The 17,599-nt window shown below is 42.9% G+C and overlaps 1 protein-coding gene across 7 annotated transcripts in view; it reads right to left on the minus strand.

The window, feature by feature from the left end:
- nap1l4a (nucleosome assembly protein 1-like 4a) overlaps positions 1–17,599 on the minus strand; it is a 71,364-nt gene that overhangs the window by 24,812 nt on the left and 28,953 nt on the right. For all 7 annotated transcript variants that reach the window (XM_035790386.2, XM_035790387.2, XM_035790388.2 and 4 more), the window contains exons 5-9: positions 17,013–17,099; positions 15,911–16,042; positions 15,675–15,746; positions 15,252–15,391; positions 12,732–12,877 (exon numbers count right to left, since the gene is read on the minus strand). In XM_035790386.2, the coding sequence (XP_035646279.1) occupies positions 12,732–12,877; positions 15,252–15,391; positions 15,675–15,746; positions 15,911–16,042; positions 17,013–17,099 (577 nt within the window). The remainder of the gene's footprint in view (positions 1–12,731; positions 12,878–15,251; positions 15,392–15,674; positions 15,747–15,910; positions 16,043–17,012; positions 17,100–17,599) is intronic.

The following is a 17,599-nucleotide window of genomic DNA, read 5'->3' on the forward strand; positions in this document are numbered from 1 at the left end:
CTCCACCAAACTTTACAGTCAGCACTATGGTAGCATTTTCCTGGCATCTGCCAAACAGTGAAGTGTGATTCCTCACTACAGAGAGTAGTTTCCACTGCTCCAGAGTCCAATGGCAGCGAGCTTTAAACCAATCCAGCCAACGTTTGGCATTGCTCATCTTAGGCTTGTGTGCAGGTGCTTGGCCATGGAAACCCAATTCATGAAGCTCTTGACAAACAATTGTGCAGAGGATGCTTCCAGAGACAGTTTGGAACTCGGTAGTGAGTGTTGCAACCGAGGACTGACCATTTTTATACGTTACAGCACTCGGGGGTCCTGTGAGCTGTGTAACCTAGCACTTCGCAACATAGCCGTTGTTGCTAATATTAGACATTTCTACTTCACAATAACAGCACTTAAAGTTGACTAGGGGAGCTGTAGCAGGCAGAAATTTGCCGAACTGACTTGTTGAAAAGGTGGCATCCGATGAAGGTGCCGAGTTGAAAGTCACTGAGCTCTTCAGTAAGGCCATTCTACTGACAATGTTTGTCTGAGGAGACTGCAGAAACGGGTGTGGCTGAAACAGCGGAATCCACTAATTTGAAGGGATGTCCACATACTTGTGTTTGCATGTTTTATTTTACCTTTATTTAACAAGGCAAGTCAGTTAAGAACAAATTCTTATTTTCAATGACTGCCTAGGAACAGTGCAATCCGCCCTGGCATGCTGTCAATTAACTTCTGGGCAGCATCCTGACTGATGGCAATAATCAATATTATTGACTATGTTTTGTTTATTCCATGTGTAACTGTTGTTGTATGTGTCAAATTGCTATGCTTCATCTTGGCCAGGTCGCAGTTGCAAATGAGAACTTGTTCTCAACTAGCCTACCTGGTTAAATAAAGGTGAAATAAAAAAATTAAATGACAGCCCATTCTTGCATAATCAATGCTTGGAGTTTGTCAGAATTGGTGGGTTTTTGTTTGTCCATCCGCCTCTTCAGGATTGACCACAAGTTCTCAATGGGATTAAGGTCTGGGGAATTTCCTGGCCATGGTCCCAAAATATTGATAATTTGTTTCCTTATGGCAAGGTGCGCCATCATGCTGGAAAAGGCATTGTTCGTCACCAAACTGTTCCTGGATGGTTGGGAGAAGTTACTCTCAGAGGATGTGTTGGTACCATTCATTATTCATGGCTGTGTTCTTAGGCAAAATTGTGAGTGAGCCCACTCCCTTGGCTGAGAAGAAACCCCACACATGAACGATCTCAGGATGCTTTACTGTTGGCATGACACAGGACTGATGGTAGCACTCACCTTGTCTTCTCCGGAAACGTTTTTTTCCGGATGCCCCAAACAATCAGAAAGGGGATTCAGAGAAAATTACTTTACCCCAGTCCTCAGCAGTCCAATCCCTGTACCTTTTGTAGAATATCAATCTGTCCCTTATGTTTTTCCTGGAGAGAAGTGGCTTCTTTGCTGCCCTTCTTGACACCAGGCCATCCTCCAAAAGTCTTCGCCTCACTGTGCGTGCAGGTGCACTCACACCTGCCTGCTGCCATTCCTGAGCAAGCTCTGTACTGGTGGTGCTCCGATCCCGCAGCTGAATCACCTTTACGAGTCGGTCCTGGCGTTTTTGCTGGACTTTCTTGGGTGCCCTGAAGCCTTCTTCACAACAATTGAACCTCTCTCCTTGAAGTTCTTGATGATCTGATAAATGGTTGATTTGGGTGCAATCTCACTGGCAGCAATATCCTTGCCTGTGAAACCCATTTTGTGCAAAGCAATGATGACGGCACGTGTTTCCTTGCAGGTAACCATGATTAAAAGATGAAGAACAATGATGATTGTATGCATGTATAGTACCAGTCAAAAGTTTGGGCACCTACTCATTCCAGGGATTCTATATATTTAAAAAAAAAAAACTATTTTCTACATTGTAGAATAATAGTTAAGACATCAAAACTATGAAATAACACAGAAAAAAAGTTTAAAATAAATGCTATACTGACTTGATGACAGCTTTGCACACTCTTGGCATTCGCTCAAGAAGCTTCCTGAGATAGTCACCTGGAATGCATTTAAATTAACAAGTGTGTTTTGATAAAAAAGTATGTGGAATTTCTTTCCTTCTAACATGCTGACCAAACTAGACACACGTGTTCGCAGGTTGAAATAGCAAAACTCTGAACCAATTTGGGGACTGGTCGAAAATGTTTAATGTTTTATGGCAATTTAGCTAGCTTGCTGTTAGCCAATATGTCCTGAGAGACATTGAGTTGTTATTTTACCTGAAATACTGATCAAATCCACAGAAGAGAAAGGAATTTGGTTTGCCTTTTTGTCACCTCTCCTTCAGGCTTCTAATTTACTTCTTTGGACTTTATATGGCGGTTTGAAAACAACTTTACAGTGCATTACTACAACCGACTGGCGTGTGGACGTCAAGTTTTTCGATCACACACACACACACACACACACACACACACACACACACACACACACACACACACACACACACACACACACACACACACACACACACACACACACACACACACACACACACACACACACACACACACACACACACACACACGAGGGTATATGCTCCTAAACACAATGAGATGGGAGAGGCCGGATTTGCAGCACAGCTGAGCGTCACAAATAGAACCTTTTTCAATTTGAGCGCCTGGCCACGCAGATGCTTGTTGAGGCACGAGAGCAGCATGGGTGCAATGATTAAATAACATTTGTGTGTACATTTATTTAGCATGTACACAAGATGTTAATGCGTTTGAGTTTTGTTGTAACAAGCTAGAGGTGGTATACAGAAGATTGGGCTATTTGGTAAAAGACCAAGTCCATATTATGGCAAGAACAGCTTGAGCAAAGACAGTCCATCATTACTTTAAGACATTAAAGTCAGTCAATAGTGAACATTTCAAGAACTTTGAAAGTTTCTTCAAATGCAGTCGCTAAAACCATCAAGCGCTATGGTGAAACTGGCTCTCATGAGGACCGCCAACAGGAAAGGAAGATCGAGTTCTCTGCTACAGAGGATACGTTCATTAGAGCTAGCAGCCTAAGAAATTGCAGACCAAATTAATGCTTCAGAGCTCAAGTAATAGACATCTATAAATCAACAGTTCAGAGATTGCATGAATCAGGCCTTCATGGTCGAATTGCTGCAAAGAAACCACTACTAAAGGACACCAATAAGAAGAAGACTTGCTTGGGCCAAGAAATACGAGCAACGGAGATCAGACTGGTGGAAATCTGTCCTTTGGTCTGAAGAGTCCAAATTAAAGAAATATAGTTTCCAACCGCCGTGTCTTTGTGAGATACAGAGTAGGTGAATGGATGATCTGCATGTGTGGTTCCCACAGTGAAGCATGAAGGTGGTGGTGTGATTGTACTTTGCTGGTGAAACTTATTTAGAATTCAAGGCACATTTAACCAGCAGGGCTACCACAGCATTCTGCAGCGATACGCCATCCCATCTGGTTTGCGCTTAGAGTGAGTATCATTGGTTTTTCAACAGGACAATGACCCAACACACCTCCAGGCAGTGTAAGGGTTATTTGACCAAGAAGGAGAGTGATGGAGTGCTGTCTCAGATAACCTGGCCCCACAATCACCCGACCTCAACCCAATTGAGATGGTTTCGGGTGAGTTGGACCACAGAGTGAAGGAAAATCAGCCAACAAGTGGGATCTACTTCAAGACTGTTGGAAAAGCATTCCAGGTGAAGCTGGTTGAGAAAATGCCAAGAGTGTGCAAAGCTGTCAAGGAAAATTATTGCTACTTTGAAGAATATCAAATATATTTTGATTTGATGGACACTACATGATTCCATGTGTAATTTCATAGTTGATGTATTCACTATTCTACAATGTAGAAAAAAAGCAAAAAATAAAAACCCTTGAATGAGTACGTGTCCAAACTTGAAATGGTACTGTACATGCAGTGCATTTGTAAAGTACTCAGACCTGGACATTTTCCACATTTTGTTACATTACAGCCTTATTCTAAAATGGATTAAAAAGATTACCCCCCTCAATCTACACACAATAACACATTTAGAAATTGTAGTAACTATATAGAAAAATGAAATATAACATTTACATACATACTTACTCAGCACTTTGTTGATGCAACTTTGTCAGCGTTTAAAGCCTCGAGTCTTCTTGGGCAGGACGCTACAAGTTTGGGGAGTTTCAGATCGCATGTATAGCGTCCTGAGGGCGAGCAGTTTGCTGACGTCAACAATGTGAACCGAGTGCCCCATGGTGGCGGGGGGATTTTGGTATGTGCGGGAATAAGCTACAGACAACGAACACAATTGCATTTTATCGATGGCAGTTTGAATGCACAGAGCTACCGTAAGGAGATAGAGGCCAATTGTTGTGCTATTCATCTGCCACCATCACCTCATGTTTCAGCATGATAATGCACGGCCCCATGTCACAATGTGTCGGGTAGGGGGCAGCATTTGGAATTCTGGGTGAAAAGCATGCCCAAATTAAACGGCCTGCTACTCGGGCCCAGAAGATACAATATGCATATATATAACTGGTAGATTTGGATAGAAAACACTAAAGTTTCCAAAACTGTTAAAGTAGTGTCTGAGTATAACAGAACTGATTTGGCAGGCAAAACCTGAGAAAGATCCATTCAGGAAGTAGTTTTTTTTTGTGGTTTTGTAGTTTTCTATTCAATGCCATTACAGTATCCATTGACTTGGGAATCAAATTGTAGTTCCTATGCCTTCCACAAGATGTCAACAGTCTTTAGAAATGGTTTCAGGCTTGTAATTCTGATAAATGAGGGAGTAAGAGCAGTCTGAATGAGTAGACCCTGACCTGTCAGAGCTTTTTCATGCGCAATCCCGAGAGAGTGCATTTCTTGTTTACCTTTTATATTGACAACGTTATTGTCCGGTTTAAATATTATAGATAATTTAGGCTAAAAACAACCTGATGATTGAATATAAACATCGTTTGACATCTTTAAACCTATGTAAAATAGGTTTTGTTTTCTGAATTTGTAAAATGACTATATCTGTATTTGGCGTTCTGCAGTCTCACTGGATGTTGGCCACGTAAGACATAATTTGTGATTATTTAGGTATTTAGTAAATAAATAATTAAACCAACTTTTGTTTTGCTGATTCAACTTGTTAGCCAGGGTTCGAGAAGATAACCAAGAATTTACAACTTTCAGATGAGACTAAATAAGGTGATTAAATATTGACTGCTATTGAGGCAAAAGATCACCAGGTCTTTAACCTGTTAGAACTCTAGGGGCAGTATTTCATTTTTGGATAAAAAGACGTGCCCGTTTTTAGCGCGATATTTTGTCACGAAAAGATGCTCGACTATGCTTGGAATTGATAGTTTTGGAAAGAAGACACTGACGTTTCCAGAACTGCAAAGATTTTCACTGTGAGTGCCATAGAACAATATCTACAGGCAAAACCAAGATGTTTGAGTGACCAGGAAATCAACAGGATTTTTGAAGGCACGTTTTCCATGATCTCCTTATATGGCTGTGAATGGCACAGGAATCAACGGACACTTCCTATCGTTTCCCCCAGGTGTCTGCAGCATTGTGACGTATTTGTAGGCATATCATTGGAAGATTGGCCATAAGAGCCTACAATTACCAAGTGTCCCGCATGGTGTCTGCGTGGAAATTGGTGCGCAAAAGTCAGGTCCCAGTATTTTTCCATCCGAATCAGAGAAGAATGCACGCGTCTAGGACTGGCATTTCAATGAAGAGATATATGACCAAACACCTTGAGGATTGATTCAAACAACGTTTTCCATGTTTCAGTCGATATTATGGAGTTAATTCGGAAAAAAGTTCGACGTTTAGGTGACTGAATTTTCGGTTAGTTTCGGTAGCCAAATGCATAGTAACAAAACGGAACGTTGTGTCCTACACAAGCATCTTTCAGGAAAAACTGGACATCTGCTATGTAACTGAGAGTCTCCTCATTGAAACATCTGAAGTTCTTCAAAGGTAAATTATTTTATTTGATCCCTTTGCTGGTTTTTGTGAATGTTGCGTGCTAAATGCTAACGCTAAATGCTACGCTAGCTATCACCACTCTTACACAAATTATTGATTTTCTCTGGTTCTAAAGCATATTTTGAAAATCTGAGACGACAGGATTGTTAAGAAAAGGATAAGCTTGAGGACAGGCATATTTATTTCATTTATTTTGCAATTTTCAGAAATCGCTAATGTTGCGTTATGGTAATGAGCTTGAGGCTGTAGTCACAATCCCGGATCCGGGATGGGGCGGCCTAACAGGTTAAGAGTTTATTCGGAAGATAACAGCTGTATAAACAATTTCGTGGTGGCCCAATTATCTGGTTAATTAAATTTACCTGATTAGCTTAATCACCTAATCTGGCATAGCCAAAGAAACGACATACAATTCCAAAATATCTCCACTCCAAGGCAAAGAATGGCAGCAAACTTGCTTTAAAAAAACTTGCTTTTCTCTACACCGCATGGCAAAATATGTATTATTGGTGGTGGCGGTGCAACTGCAGCCCCTCGACTATTTGAGATTTGTTTGTTGCCCCCACCCCCATCAAAGTTGCCAATCCCTGCCTTAAAAGAAAACCTACCTCTGTCTTTTAAAGACAAACAATTGGATTGAGGTTCATTTTTCAGGGTGACATTTACCCGAATTAAATTACAGGCTTCATCTTTTTAAGTGGGAGGACTTGCACAATTGGTGGCCGACTAAATACTTTTTTGCCCCACTGTAGATGTGCAGATGGTTGATGCATGGAATTAAATAAGTGTTGTGCAACATGTATTATAGGCTCTGGAATTGTGTGAGAACAGATTTTTGATAGCCCATCAGATTTCTATTCTGCTCTACAAAGGCTAAAACACTAACTACGTAATCATTTTTACTGCAAAATCTGACTTCAAAGTTTGTCTACACAGACAGCAATTTCTGATATTCCATGACACAATTGAAGTCGGAAATATACTTGATGGTAGGCGGGGTGGGATGTTTCTGGTTGGGGAGGGAAGATGCGGGCAAGTGGATGGGGACTGAGGGATGGAATGGCTTGGGTTATCTTTGTATGCATTTCTTTGACGGTTTTTTGAACGTAAAAGAAAGACAAAATTAAATAAAAAGTTGGTCACAAAAAAACGTCCTCTACAGTGCAATCAGTAGGGCTGTGTCTCCATCTTTTTTTAAATTTCACCTTTATTTAACCAGGTAGGCTAGTTGAGAACAAGTTCTCATTTACAATTGCGACCTGGCCAAGATAAAGCATAGCAGTGTGAACAGACAACAACAGAGTTACACATGGAGTAAACAATAAACAAGTCAATAACAGTAGGGGGAAAATGAGTATATACAAAATGCATGAAGAGGTAGGCGAATAATTACAATTTAGCAGATTAACACTGGAGTGATAAATGATCAGATAGGTAGAGATACTGATGTGCAAAAGAGCAGAAAAGTAAATAAAAACAGTATGGGGATGAGGTAGGTAAAATGGGTGGACTATTTACCGATGGACTACGTACAGCTGCAGCGATCGGTTAGCTGTTCAGATAGCAGATATTTGAAGTTGGTGAGGGAGATAAGTCTCCAACTTCAGCGAGTTTTGCAATTCATTCCAGTCACAGGCAGCAGAGAACTGGAAGAAAAGGCGGCCAAATAGCGCGTGCTACGGGTGGGTGTTGCCATCATGACCAGTGAACTGAGATAAGGCGGAGCTTTACCTAGCATGGACTTGTAGATGACCTGGAGCCAGTGGGTCTGGCGACGAATATGTAGCAAGGACCAGCCGACTGGAGCATACAGGTCGCAGTGGTGGGTGGTATAAGGTGCTTTAGTAACAAAACGGATGGCACTGTGATAAACTGCATCCAGTTTGCCGAGTAGAGGATTGGAAGCTATTTTGTAGATCACATCGCCGAAGTCGAGGATCGGTAGGATAGTCAGTTTTACTAGGGTAAGTTTGGCGGCGTGAGTGAAGGAGGCTTTGTTGCGGAATAGAAAGCAGACTCTAGATTTGATTTTAGATTGTATAATATGAGTCTGTAAGGAGAGCTTACAGTCTAGCCAGACACCTAGGTACTTATAGATGTCCACATATTCAAGGTCGGGTGCAGGGAGCAAACGGTTGAAAAGCATGCATTTGGTTTTACTAGCGTTTAAGAGCAGTTGGAGGCCACGGAAGGAGTGTTGTATGGCATTGAAGCTCGTTTGGAGGTTTGATAGCACAGTGTCCAAGGAAGGGCCAGAAGTATACAGAATGGTGTTGTCTGCGTAGAGGTGGATCAGGGAATCGCCCGCAGCAAGAGCAAGATCATTGATATATACAGAGAAAAGAGCCTGCCCGAGAATTGAACCCTGTGGCACCCCCATAGAGACTGCCAGAGGACCGGACAACATGCCCTCTGATTTGACACACTGAACTCTGTCTGCAAAGTGAATGCACCAATTTGTAAGTCGCTCTGGATAAGAGCGTAGTAGTTGGTGAACCAGGCAAGGCAGTCATTAGAAAGACCGAGGCTACTGAGTCAGCCGATAAGAATATGGTGATTGACAGAGTCGAAAGCACAGTACTGTCTTTTATCGATGGCGGTTATGATATCGTTTAGTACCTTGAGCGTGGCTGAGGTGCACCCGTGACCGGCTCAGAAACCAGATTGCAAAGGAGAAGGTACGGTGGGATTAGAGATGGTCAGTGATCTGTTTATTGACTAGGCTTTCAAAGACCTTAGATATGCAGGGCAGGATGGATATAGGTCTGTAACAGTTTGGGTCTAGGGTGTCACCCCCTTTGAAGAGGGGGATGACTGCGGCAGCTTTCCAATCCTTGGGGATCTCAGACGATATGAAAGAGGTTGAACAGGCTGGTAATAGGGGTTGCGACAATGGCGGTGTATAGTTTCAGAAATAGAGGGTCCAGATTGTCAAGACGAGCTGATTTGTACGGGTCCAGGTTTTGCAGGTCTTTCAGAACATCTGGGATTTGGGTAAAGGAGAAGCTGGGAGGCTTGCGCGAGTAGCTGCGGGGGGGGAGCTGTTTGCCGAGGTTGGAGTAGCCAGGAGGAAGGCATGGCCAGCCGTTGAGAAATGCTTGTTGAAATGTTCGATTATCATGGATTTGTGCCCGTGTTACCAAGCTAGCTAGGAGGAGGTGCTCTTGTTCTCCATGGACTTTACAGTGTCCCAGAACTTTTGGGATTTAGAGCTACAGGATGCAAATTTCTGCTTGAAAAACTGACTGAGTGCGTGTATTGGTTCCTGACTTCCCTGAACAGTTGCATATCGCGGGGACTATTCGATGCTATTGCAGTCCGCCACAGGATGTTTTGTGCTGGTCGAGGGCAGTCAGGTCTGGAGTGAACCAAGGGCAATATCTGTTCTTAGTTCTGCATTTTTTGAACGGAGCATGCTTATCTAAAATGGTGAGGAAGTTACTTTTAAAGAATGACCAGGCATCCTCAACTGACGGGATGAGGTCAATATCCTCCCAGGATACCCGGGCCAGGTCGATTAGAAAGGCCTGCTCGCATAAGTGTTTTAGGGAGCGTTTGACAGTGATGAGGGGTGGTCGTTTGACTGCGGGCCCGTAGCGGATACAGGCAATGAGGCAGTAATCGCTGAGATCCTGATTGAAGACAGCGGAGGTGTATTTGGAGGGCCAGTTGGTCAGGATGACGTCTATGAGGGTGCCCTTGTTTACAGATTTAGGGTTGTACCTGGTGGGTTCCTTGATGATTTGTGTGAGATTGAGGGCATCTTGCTTAGATTGTAGGACTGCCGGGGTGTTAAGCATATCTGATGTGTATGTGTGTGCAGATGGGATCATGTAGCAGTTCATGTGTTCTTGTTTGAAATATTACTCAATTCCTGTATATAGTGATCAAGTTCCTGTACAGTGTGTGTGTGTGTGATATATATATATATATATATATATATATATATATATATACACACTGCTCAAAAAAATAAAGGGTACACTTAAACACAATGTAACTCCAAGTCAATCACACTTCTGTGAAATCAAACTGTCCACTTAGGAAGCAACACTGATTGACAATACATTTCACATGCTGTTGTGCAAATGGAATAGACAACAGGTGGAAATTATAGGCATTTGTTCTGAAAGGCCCCAGAGTCTGCACCACCACTAAGTAAGGGGCACCACCACTAAGTAAGGGGCACCACCACTAAGTAAGGGGCACCACCACTAAGTAAGGGGCACCACCACTAAGTAAGGGGCACCACCACTAAGTAAGGGGCACCACCACTAAGTAAGGGGCACCACCAAGCATGCGGGACCATGAAGACCAAGGAGCTCACCAAACAGGTCAGGGACAAAGTTGTGGAGAAGCACAGATCAGGGTTGGGTTATAAAAAAAATTGAACATCCCGCGGAGCACCATTAAATGCATTATTTAAAAAATCTGGCACAACAACAAACCTGCCAAGAGAGGGCCGCCCACCAAAACTCACAGACCAGGCAAGGAGGTCATTAATCAGAGGCAACAAAGAGACCAAAGAAAACCCTGAAGGAGCTACAAAACTCCACAGCGGAGATTGGATTATCTGTCCATAGGACCACTTTAAGTCTACATTCCACAGAGTTGGGCTTTACAGAACAGTGGCCAGAAAAGAGCCATTGCTTATAGAAAAAAATAAGCAAACATGTTTGGTATTCGCCAAAAGGCACGTGGGAGACTCCCCAAACATATGAAAGAAGGTACACTGGTCAGATGAGACTAAAATTGAGTTTTTTGGCCATCAAGGAAAAAACGCTATGTCTGGCGCAAACCCAAAACCTCATCACTCTGAGAACACCACCGCCACCAATGGTGGCAGCATCATGCTGTCGGGATGTTTTTAATCAGCAGGGAATGGGAAACTGGTCAGAATTTAAGTTATGATGGATGGCGCTAAATACAGGGAAATTAATGAGGAAAACCAGTTTCTGTCTTCTAGAGATTTGAGACTGGCACAGAAGTTCACCTTCCAGCAGGACAATGATCCTAAGCATACTGCTAAAGCAACACTCGAGTGGTTTAAGGGGAAACATTTAAATGTCTTGGAATGGCCTAATCAAAGCCCAGACCTCAATCCAATTGAGAATCTGTGGTGTGACTTAAAGAACCCATCCAACTTGAAAAAGCTGGAGCAGTTTTGCCTTGAAGAATGGGCAACAATCCCAGTGGATAGATGTGCCAAGCTTATAGAGACATACCCCAAGAGACTTGCAGCTGATATTGCTGCAAATGGTGGCTCTACAAAGTATAGGCTTTAGGGGGTGAATAGTTATGCATGCTGAAGTTCTGTTTTTGTCTTATTTCTTGTTTGTTCCACAATAAAAAATATTTTGCATCTTCAAAGTGGTAGGTATATTGTGTAAATCAAATGATACAACCCCCCCCAATTTTTTTTTTTACATCTATTTTAATTCCAGGTTGTAAGGCAACAAAATAGGAAAATGCCAAGGGGTGGTGAATACCTTTGAAAGCCACTGTAATATCAACACTAGCTGTAAATTATTTGGATGGGCTTTCTATTAGTGATGATGATTCAAGGAAACATCCTGACCCCTCCTGTCTCAGCCTCCAGTATTTATGCTGCAGTAGTTTATGTGTCGGGGGGCTAGGGTCAGTTTGTTATATCTGGAGTACTTCTCCTGTCCTATTCGGTGTCCTGTGTGAATCTAAGTGTGCGTTCTCTAATTCTCTCCTTCTCTCTTTCTTTCTCTCTCTCGGAGGACCTGAGCCCTAGGACCATGTCCCAGGACTACCTGACATGAGGACTCCTTGCTGTCCCCAGTCCACCTGGCCATGCTCCTGCTCCAGTTTCAACTGACCTGAGCCCTAGGACCGTGCCCCAGGACTACCTGACATGAAGGCTCCTTGCTGTCCCCAGTCCACCTGACTGTGCTGCTGCTCCAGTTTCAACTGTTCTGCCTTATTATTATTCGACCATGCTGGTCATTTATGAACATTTGAACATCTTGGTCATGTTCTGTTATAATCTCTACCCGGCACAGCCAGAAGAGGACTGGCCACCCCACATAGCCCGGTTCCTCTCTAGGTTTCTTCCTAGGTTTTGGCCTTTCTAGGGAGTTTTTCCTAGCCACCGTGCTTTTACACCTGCATTGTTTGCTGTTTGGGGTTTTAGGCTGGGTTTCTGTACAGCACTTTGAGATATCAGCTGATGTACGAAGGGCTATATAAATAAATTTGATTTGATTTGATTTGATTTTGATGATCTGTGGAGTTTATTACATAAGCCTATGTATTGTACTAGTGGGCTAAAACAAGGAAAATAGAAAATATTACTTACTTTTCTTAAAAATGGCATTGAAATTGGTATAAAACCCCAAGTTAGGGACTTGAGACTAGACCTGAGCTCTGGAACTTGAGACTTGCCTATTATTACTTGGGATTTAATGCGAGACTTGAAGGGTAAGACTTGCAAAATTGTGACTTGTTCCCATCTCTGCCATCAATGATCTACAATCAACTTGAATGAGCTTGAGCAATTTTGCCAAGAACAATAGATAGATGGGGCCCTAAGAGTTTTGCAAAGTTGGAAGAAATGTATTTGTAATTGCTGTCAAAGATGCTTCTTCCAAGGGGTGTGAAGACCTATCCATTGTTAGATTTAAATTGAAGGGAGCCAAATGTGACAACTGTGCAAAGGGTGTCAAGACTAGATTGTGGTGTTCTCACCTTTAATGGGGTTGAAGAAGTTGAAGAAGGAGTCGTTTGGCACCTGCTTGGTGACTGTGCGGACAGTGCCACGGCCTTTGTGCTTCTGCTTCTTCTTAATGGTCTTCACCGTCACATCCTTCCCCTTATGCCAGTCTATCTGACAACTGAAGGGGAGGGCAGGGAGAGAAAGGAGAAATTATCAAATTGAATGGACTTTGTTTTATGTGCTCACTGACATGACGAGTAAAACTTTGAGGGCCGGTTTCTGCAAAGTCCTGGACGTCATTGGAGAATCTCCATTGAAATAGCTTTTCAGTTCAGGACTGACCTTAAACCCCTAGTCGATGTCCGCACCCCATAAAAACCTGTCAGTTTAAGCTTGAGATAGCCCAACAAAAAGAGGTTTCCCGCAATTAATCTTTTTTTAATGCGTTTGTATGGGCTAAAACAAGTTATTTTATTAAAAGTTTCTATATACACTGCTCAAAAAATTAAAGGGAACACTTAAACACAATGTAACTCCAAGTCAAATAACACTTCTGTGAAATCAAACTGTCCACTTAGGAAGCAACACTGATTGACAATAAATGTCACATGCTGTTGTGCAAATGGAATAGACAACAGGTGGAAATTATAGGCATTTACCAAGACACCCCCAATAAAAGGAGGGGTTCTGCAGGTGGTGACCACAGACCACTTCTCAGTTCCTATGCTTACTTGGCTGATGTTTTGGTCACTTTTGAATGCTGGTGGTGCTTTCATTCTAGTGATAGCATGAGACGGAGTCTCTGGGTTGTTGCCGTAGGAGGGCAACAACCCAGCAGCAGGACCGCTACCTCCGCCTGTGTGCAAGGAGGAGCAGGAGGAGCACTGCCAGAGCACTGCAAAATGGCCTCCAGCAGGCCACAAATGTGCATGTGTCTGCTCAAACAGTCAGAAACAGACTCCATGAGGGTGGTATGAGGGACAGACGTCCACAGGTGGGGGTTGTGCTTACAGCCCAACACCGTGCAGGACGTTTGGCATTTGCCAGAGAACACCAAGATTGGCAAATTCACCACTGGCACCCTGTGCTCTTCACAGATGAAAGCAGGTTCACACTGAGCACATGTGACAGACGTGACAGAGTCTGGAGACGCCGTAGAGAACATTCGGCTGCCTGCAACATCCTCCAGCATGACCGGTTTGGCGGTGGGTCAGTCATGGTGTGGGGTGGCATTTCTTTGGGGGGCCGCACAGCCCCCCATGTGCTCGCCAGAGGTAGCCTGACTGCCATTAGGTACCGAGATGAGATCCTCAGACCCCTTGTGAGACCATATGCTGGTGCGGTTGGCCCTGGGTTCCTCCTAACGCAAGACAATGCTAGACCTCATGTGGCTGGAGTGCGTCAGCAGTTCCTGCAAGAGGATGGCATTGATGCTATGGATAGGCCCGCCCGTTCCCCAGACCCGAATCCAATTGAGCACATCTGGGACATCATGTCTCGCTCCATGCACCACAGACTGTCCAGGAGTTGGCGGATGCTTTAGTCCAGGTCTGGGAGGAGATCCCTCAGGAGACCATCCGCCACCTCATCAGGAGCATGCCCAGGCATTGTAGGGAGGTCATACAGGCACGTGGAGGCCACACACACTACTCAGTCTCATTTTTACTTGTTTTAAGGACATTACATCAAAGTTGGATCAGCCTGTAGTGTGGCTTTCCACTTTAATTTTTGAGTGTGACTCCAAATCCAGACCTCCATGGGTTGATAAATTTGATATCCATTGATAATTTTTGTGTGATTTTGTTGTCAGCACATTCAACTATGTAAAGAAAAAAGTATTTCATAAGAATATTTCATTCATTCAGATCTAGGATGTGTTATTTTAGTGTTCCATTTATTTTTTGAGCAGTATATATATATATATATATATATATATTTAAGACCCTTTGACACTTCAAAGGGTCTTAAAATTCCAAATCAAATAGCTAAATGATCCTTGGTTTGCCCGTAAAACAATTACATATAGCTTAGTAGAACCCCCCCTCCACAGGCTTAGACAGTTATGGGTTAATCTATGTGCGGGAAAACATCCCTTGAGGTTTTGGTTTATTATTGTCACAATACCATGATACACAATTGTCCATGGCAAAAAAGAAAAACAGTGAACTCTATGGTCTTTTAAACAGAGACTCAGCGATATGACATGTAACGGATGAGCGATGCTTTACAATGCACTCACAGAGTAGATGCGCATTAAACAGCTACAACTTAATAGCTTCGGGTCTGGAAACAGCTGGGAAGTTAAGCCTAGCACTTCAATTAGTTGTTGCAGAAATTGACCCGGTATTGCCATTCACTTCGTGCATTGCTGACTACTTTTAAGAACCTGTCATGTAAAATATGTGCAATAGCTTAGAAAATAAAGACATTTGACTGGTGGAAGCATTATTTGTTTACAACATTAGGACCACTTTACTGAGGAAATGTTGTGTTTCCTTGCTATCTGTATTGAGACAGAATCGTGATAACCTCCTAATGTCGTTGACCCTCACCCTTCACAGTCGAAAATTTCCGGGCCCTCAAATGAGAAGGGTTCATCGTCATCAGGCTCCGACTTCATCTTGTAGACTTTAGAGAGCACAGCGTTGTTGAAGAAACCATTTGGCTCAAAGTGGAACTCTAGTGTGAAACTCTGCCAAGGGGAAACAATAGAGGGACAAACGACCAAATTACACAGAAAATACCTTCAAAAACCAGTCTCGCACATACAGACAGAGGTTATTTGATCAGCTATGTGATTAGTTTATTGTACAAAATGTATTAATTCTATGAATAAAGGGATGTGATCTGAAAAAAACAAGTCAGAAGACGAACTCAATTATCGATGTCAACTTTCTATGTTCAGACACAGATAAAGGATAAATGATCCTGGAAAAAAAGATGAATCCCAGACTCAGTTGGATTGTAATACCTACCATAGGTTGTCCAGGCTCAGAGAACTTGACTTGGATGTCCTGAAGGTGCTTCAGGATCGGCTCATCGTGTTCCTGATGGAACAGAAACCGCTTCAATGCAGTACTCCACTCCAATGTAATTACATTGTAGCATATCACTCAGATGTAGCATATCACTCACCACTCCGCTGTGTGTGCACTAGTTAGGAGAGAAATCACACACTGACTAGGCCCCACATGAAAGTAAGACAGTCTACCTGCAGCATGTCACTAAGCATGTCCACGCTCTTGAAGATGGTGAGCCAGAACTCGGGTATGCCTTTGGGGTCTTCCTCTGGGGCGGCGTCCTCTTTCTTCTCCTCAACAGCAGCCTTCTTCTTCAGCTCCTCCTACAGGCAGACAATTGTTACTATACTTTGATTTCTCATGTATTCCCATCTGTGCATGTACCAACAGTTGTCCTGGAGAGCTATCCTTTTGTTCAAGTGCAGCACATTTTAAGGGTGGATGGTACTTGTCCTGGATGGTTTGAGCTGTCTGGCTGGTGCCGGTGAGCAGCAGAGGCAGGAAGCAGAAGATCCAGAGCAAGGTTTTTAATTTTAAGGCTCTTGGAGCATGTATATACAAATCATCAAACAAGATGCTGGACCAGGCTCAAAGTAAAGAATATAAAGATTGAAGATCAGTCTGACTAGCCCCAGGACTCCAAACACCACCAACTAGCCCCTGCAGAGACAGGCAGCCATCTTACCCTCCCATAAGGCACCAGGTGACAGGAAACACTTGCAATTGAATGCACTTTGTCAAACTAAACCAATAAAAATAAACACCTCTACAGTTTAGTTACTATAACATGTACGATACAGAAATATATAGAATACTTTGAAAGAGCTGGACTAGAGCAGAAGCTTCCCCCTCAATTAGCAATGGTGTGTCCCTTCTTAATAAGCAAACTATGGTCACCTGTGTGCTTGGTGGCCATGCCTCCACGTTCTACAAGACAGATCTCACACACAAACGTGTAAGTATTGCTTTAGACTGGCCAATAGTACTGCTTTAGACTAGCAACAAACTTTCTCCGATTTACTTCTCATGTCTTCTGTAATTAATATTCAATGTTAAGTAATGATTTAAACTAGATCTAACACGGGTAACACAATACACCAAAATGAGTATTTGGTGAGGTGACCAAGCACCATGTATAATTTGAAAATGGGACTAATGAGGAAGCAGAGTTAGCTTTCTCATTTGCAACAACAAAAATGAATACTCTGGTTCCTAGTTTGAAGGTTCCATCGAAACAGAGCTGTGACTGATGTTTGAGGGGCATGATGCATTTGAGCCAATCAGTTCACTAACCGCTAGCTCTTCCTCCTCCTCTCTGTCGTTGTGCCACTCACACTCTTCGTCTGTGGGTTCCACTGTGGCTGTCACCACGTCTCGTCTCTGTGGGTAAAACACAACCAAAAAAAGAACACAAAAGAAGTGACTGGCAAGAAACAGCACGCACTAACTTTTTAAAAGAGCCAACCACTAGAGCATTGGACTAGTAACCGGAAAGTTGCAAGTTCAAACCCCTGAACAGGCAGTTAACCCACTGTTCCTAGGCCGTCATTGAAAATAAGAATTTGTTCTTAACTAACTTGCCTAGTTAAATAAAAGGTCAAATAAAATATTAACTACGAGGGATGTTACAACGTGACAATTTATCTGTTTTCCATTCAAATCAAAGTGAATTCACAACGTAGCTGCACTGGTGCCAGTAATTGTTTAGGTCTCACGGTGCATCCCTTTCAGATGGTTAAACATTGCACCTGTACTACTGTAACTCCATTTCCTTCTCATTTAACTTCTCAAAAGTATTGCCTTACAGATATTTCTCTGCCATTTTCCCAATTGGTAAAGACTGACTTCATGGCGGAGTCACCTCAAATAATTTATTCCTC

The sequence above is a fragment of the Oncorhynchus keta genome, chromosome 17, assembly GCF_023373465.1.
Source record: "Oncorhynchus keta strain PuntledgeMale-10-30-2019 chromosome 17, Oket_V2, whole genome shotgun sequence".
In the NCBI taxonomy this organism is placed as follows: Eukaryota; Metazoa; Chordata; class Actinopteri; order Salmoniformes; family Salmonidae; genus Oncorhynchus; species Oncorhynchus keta.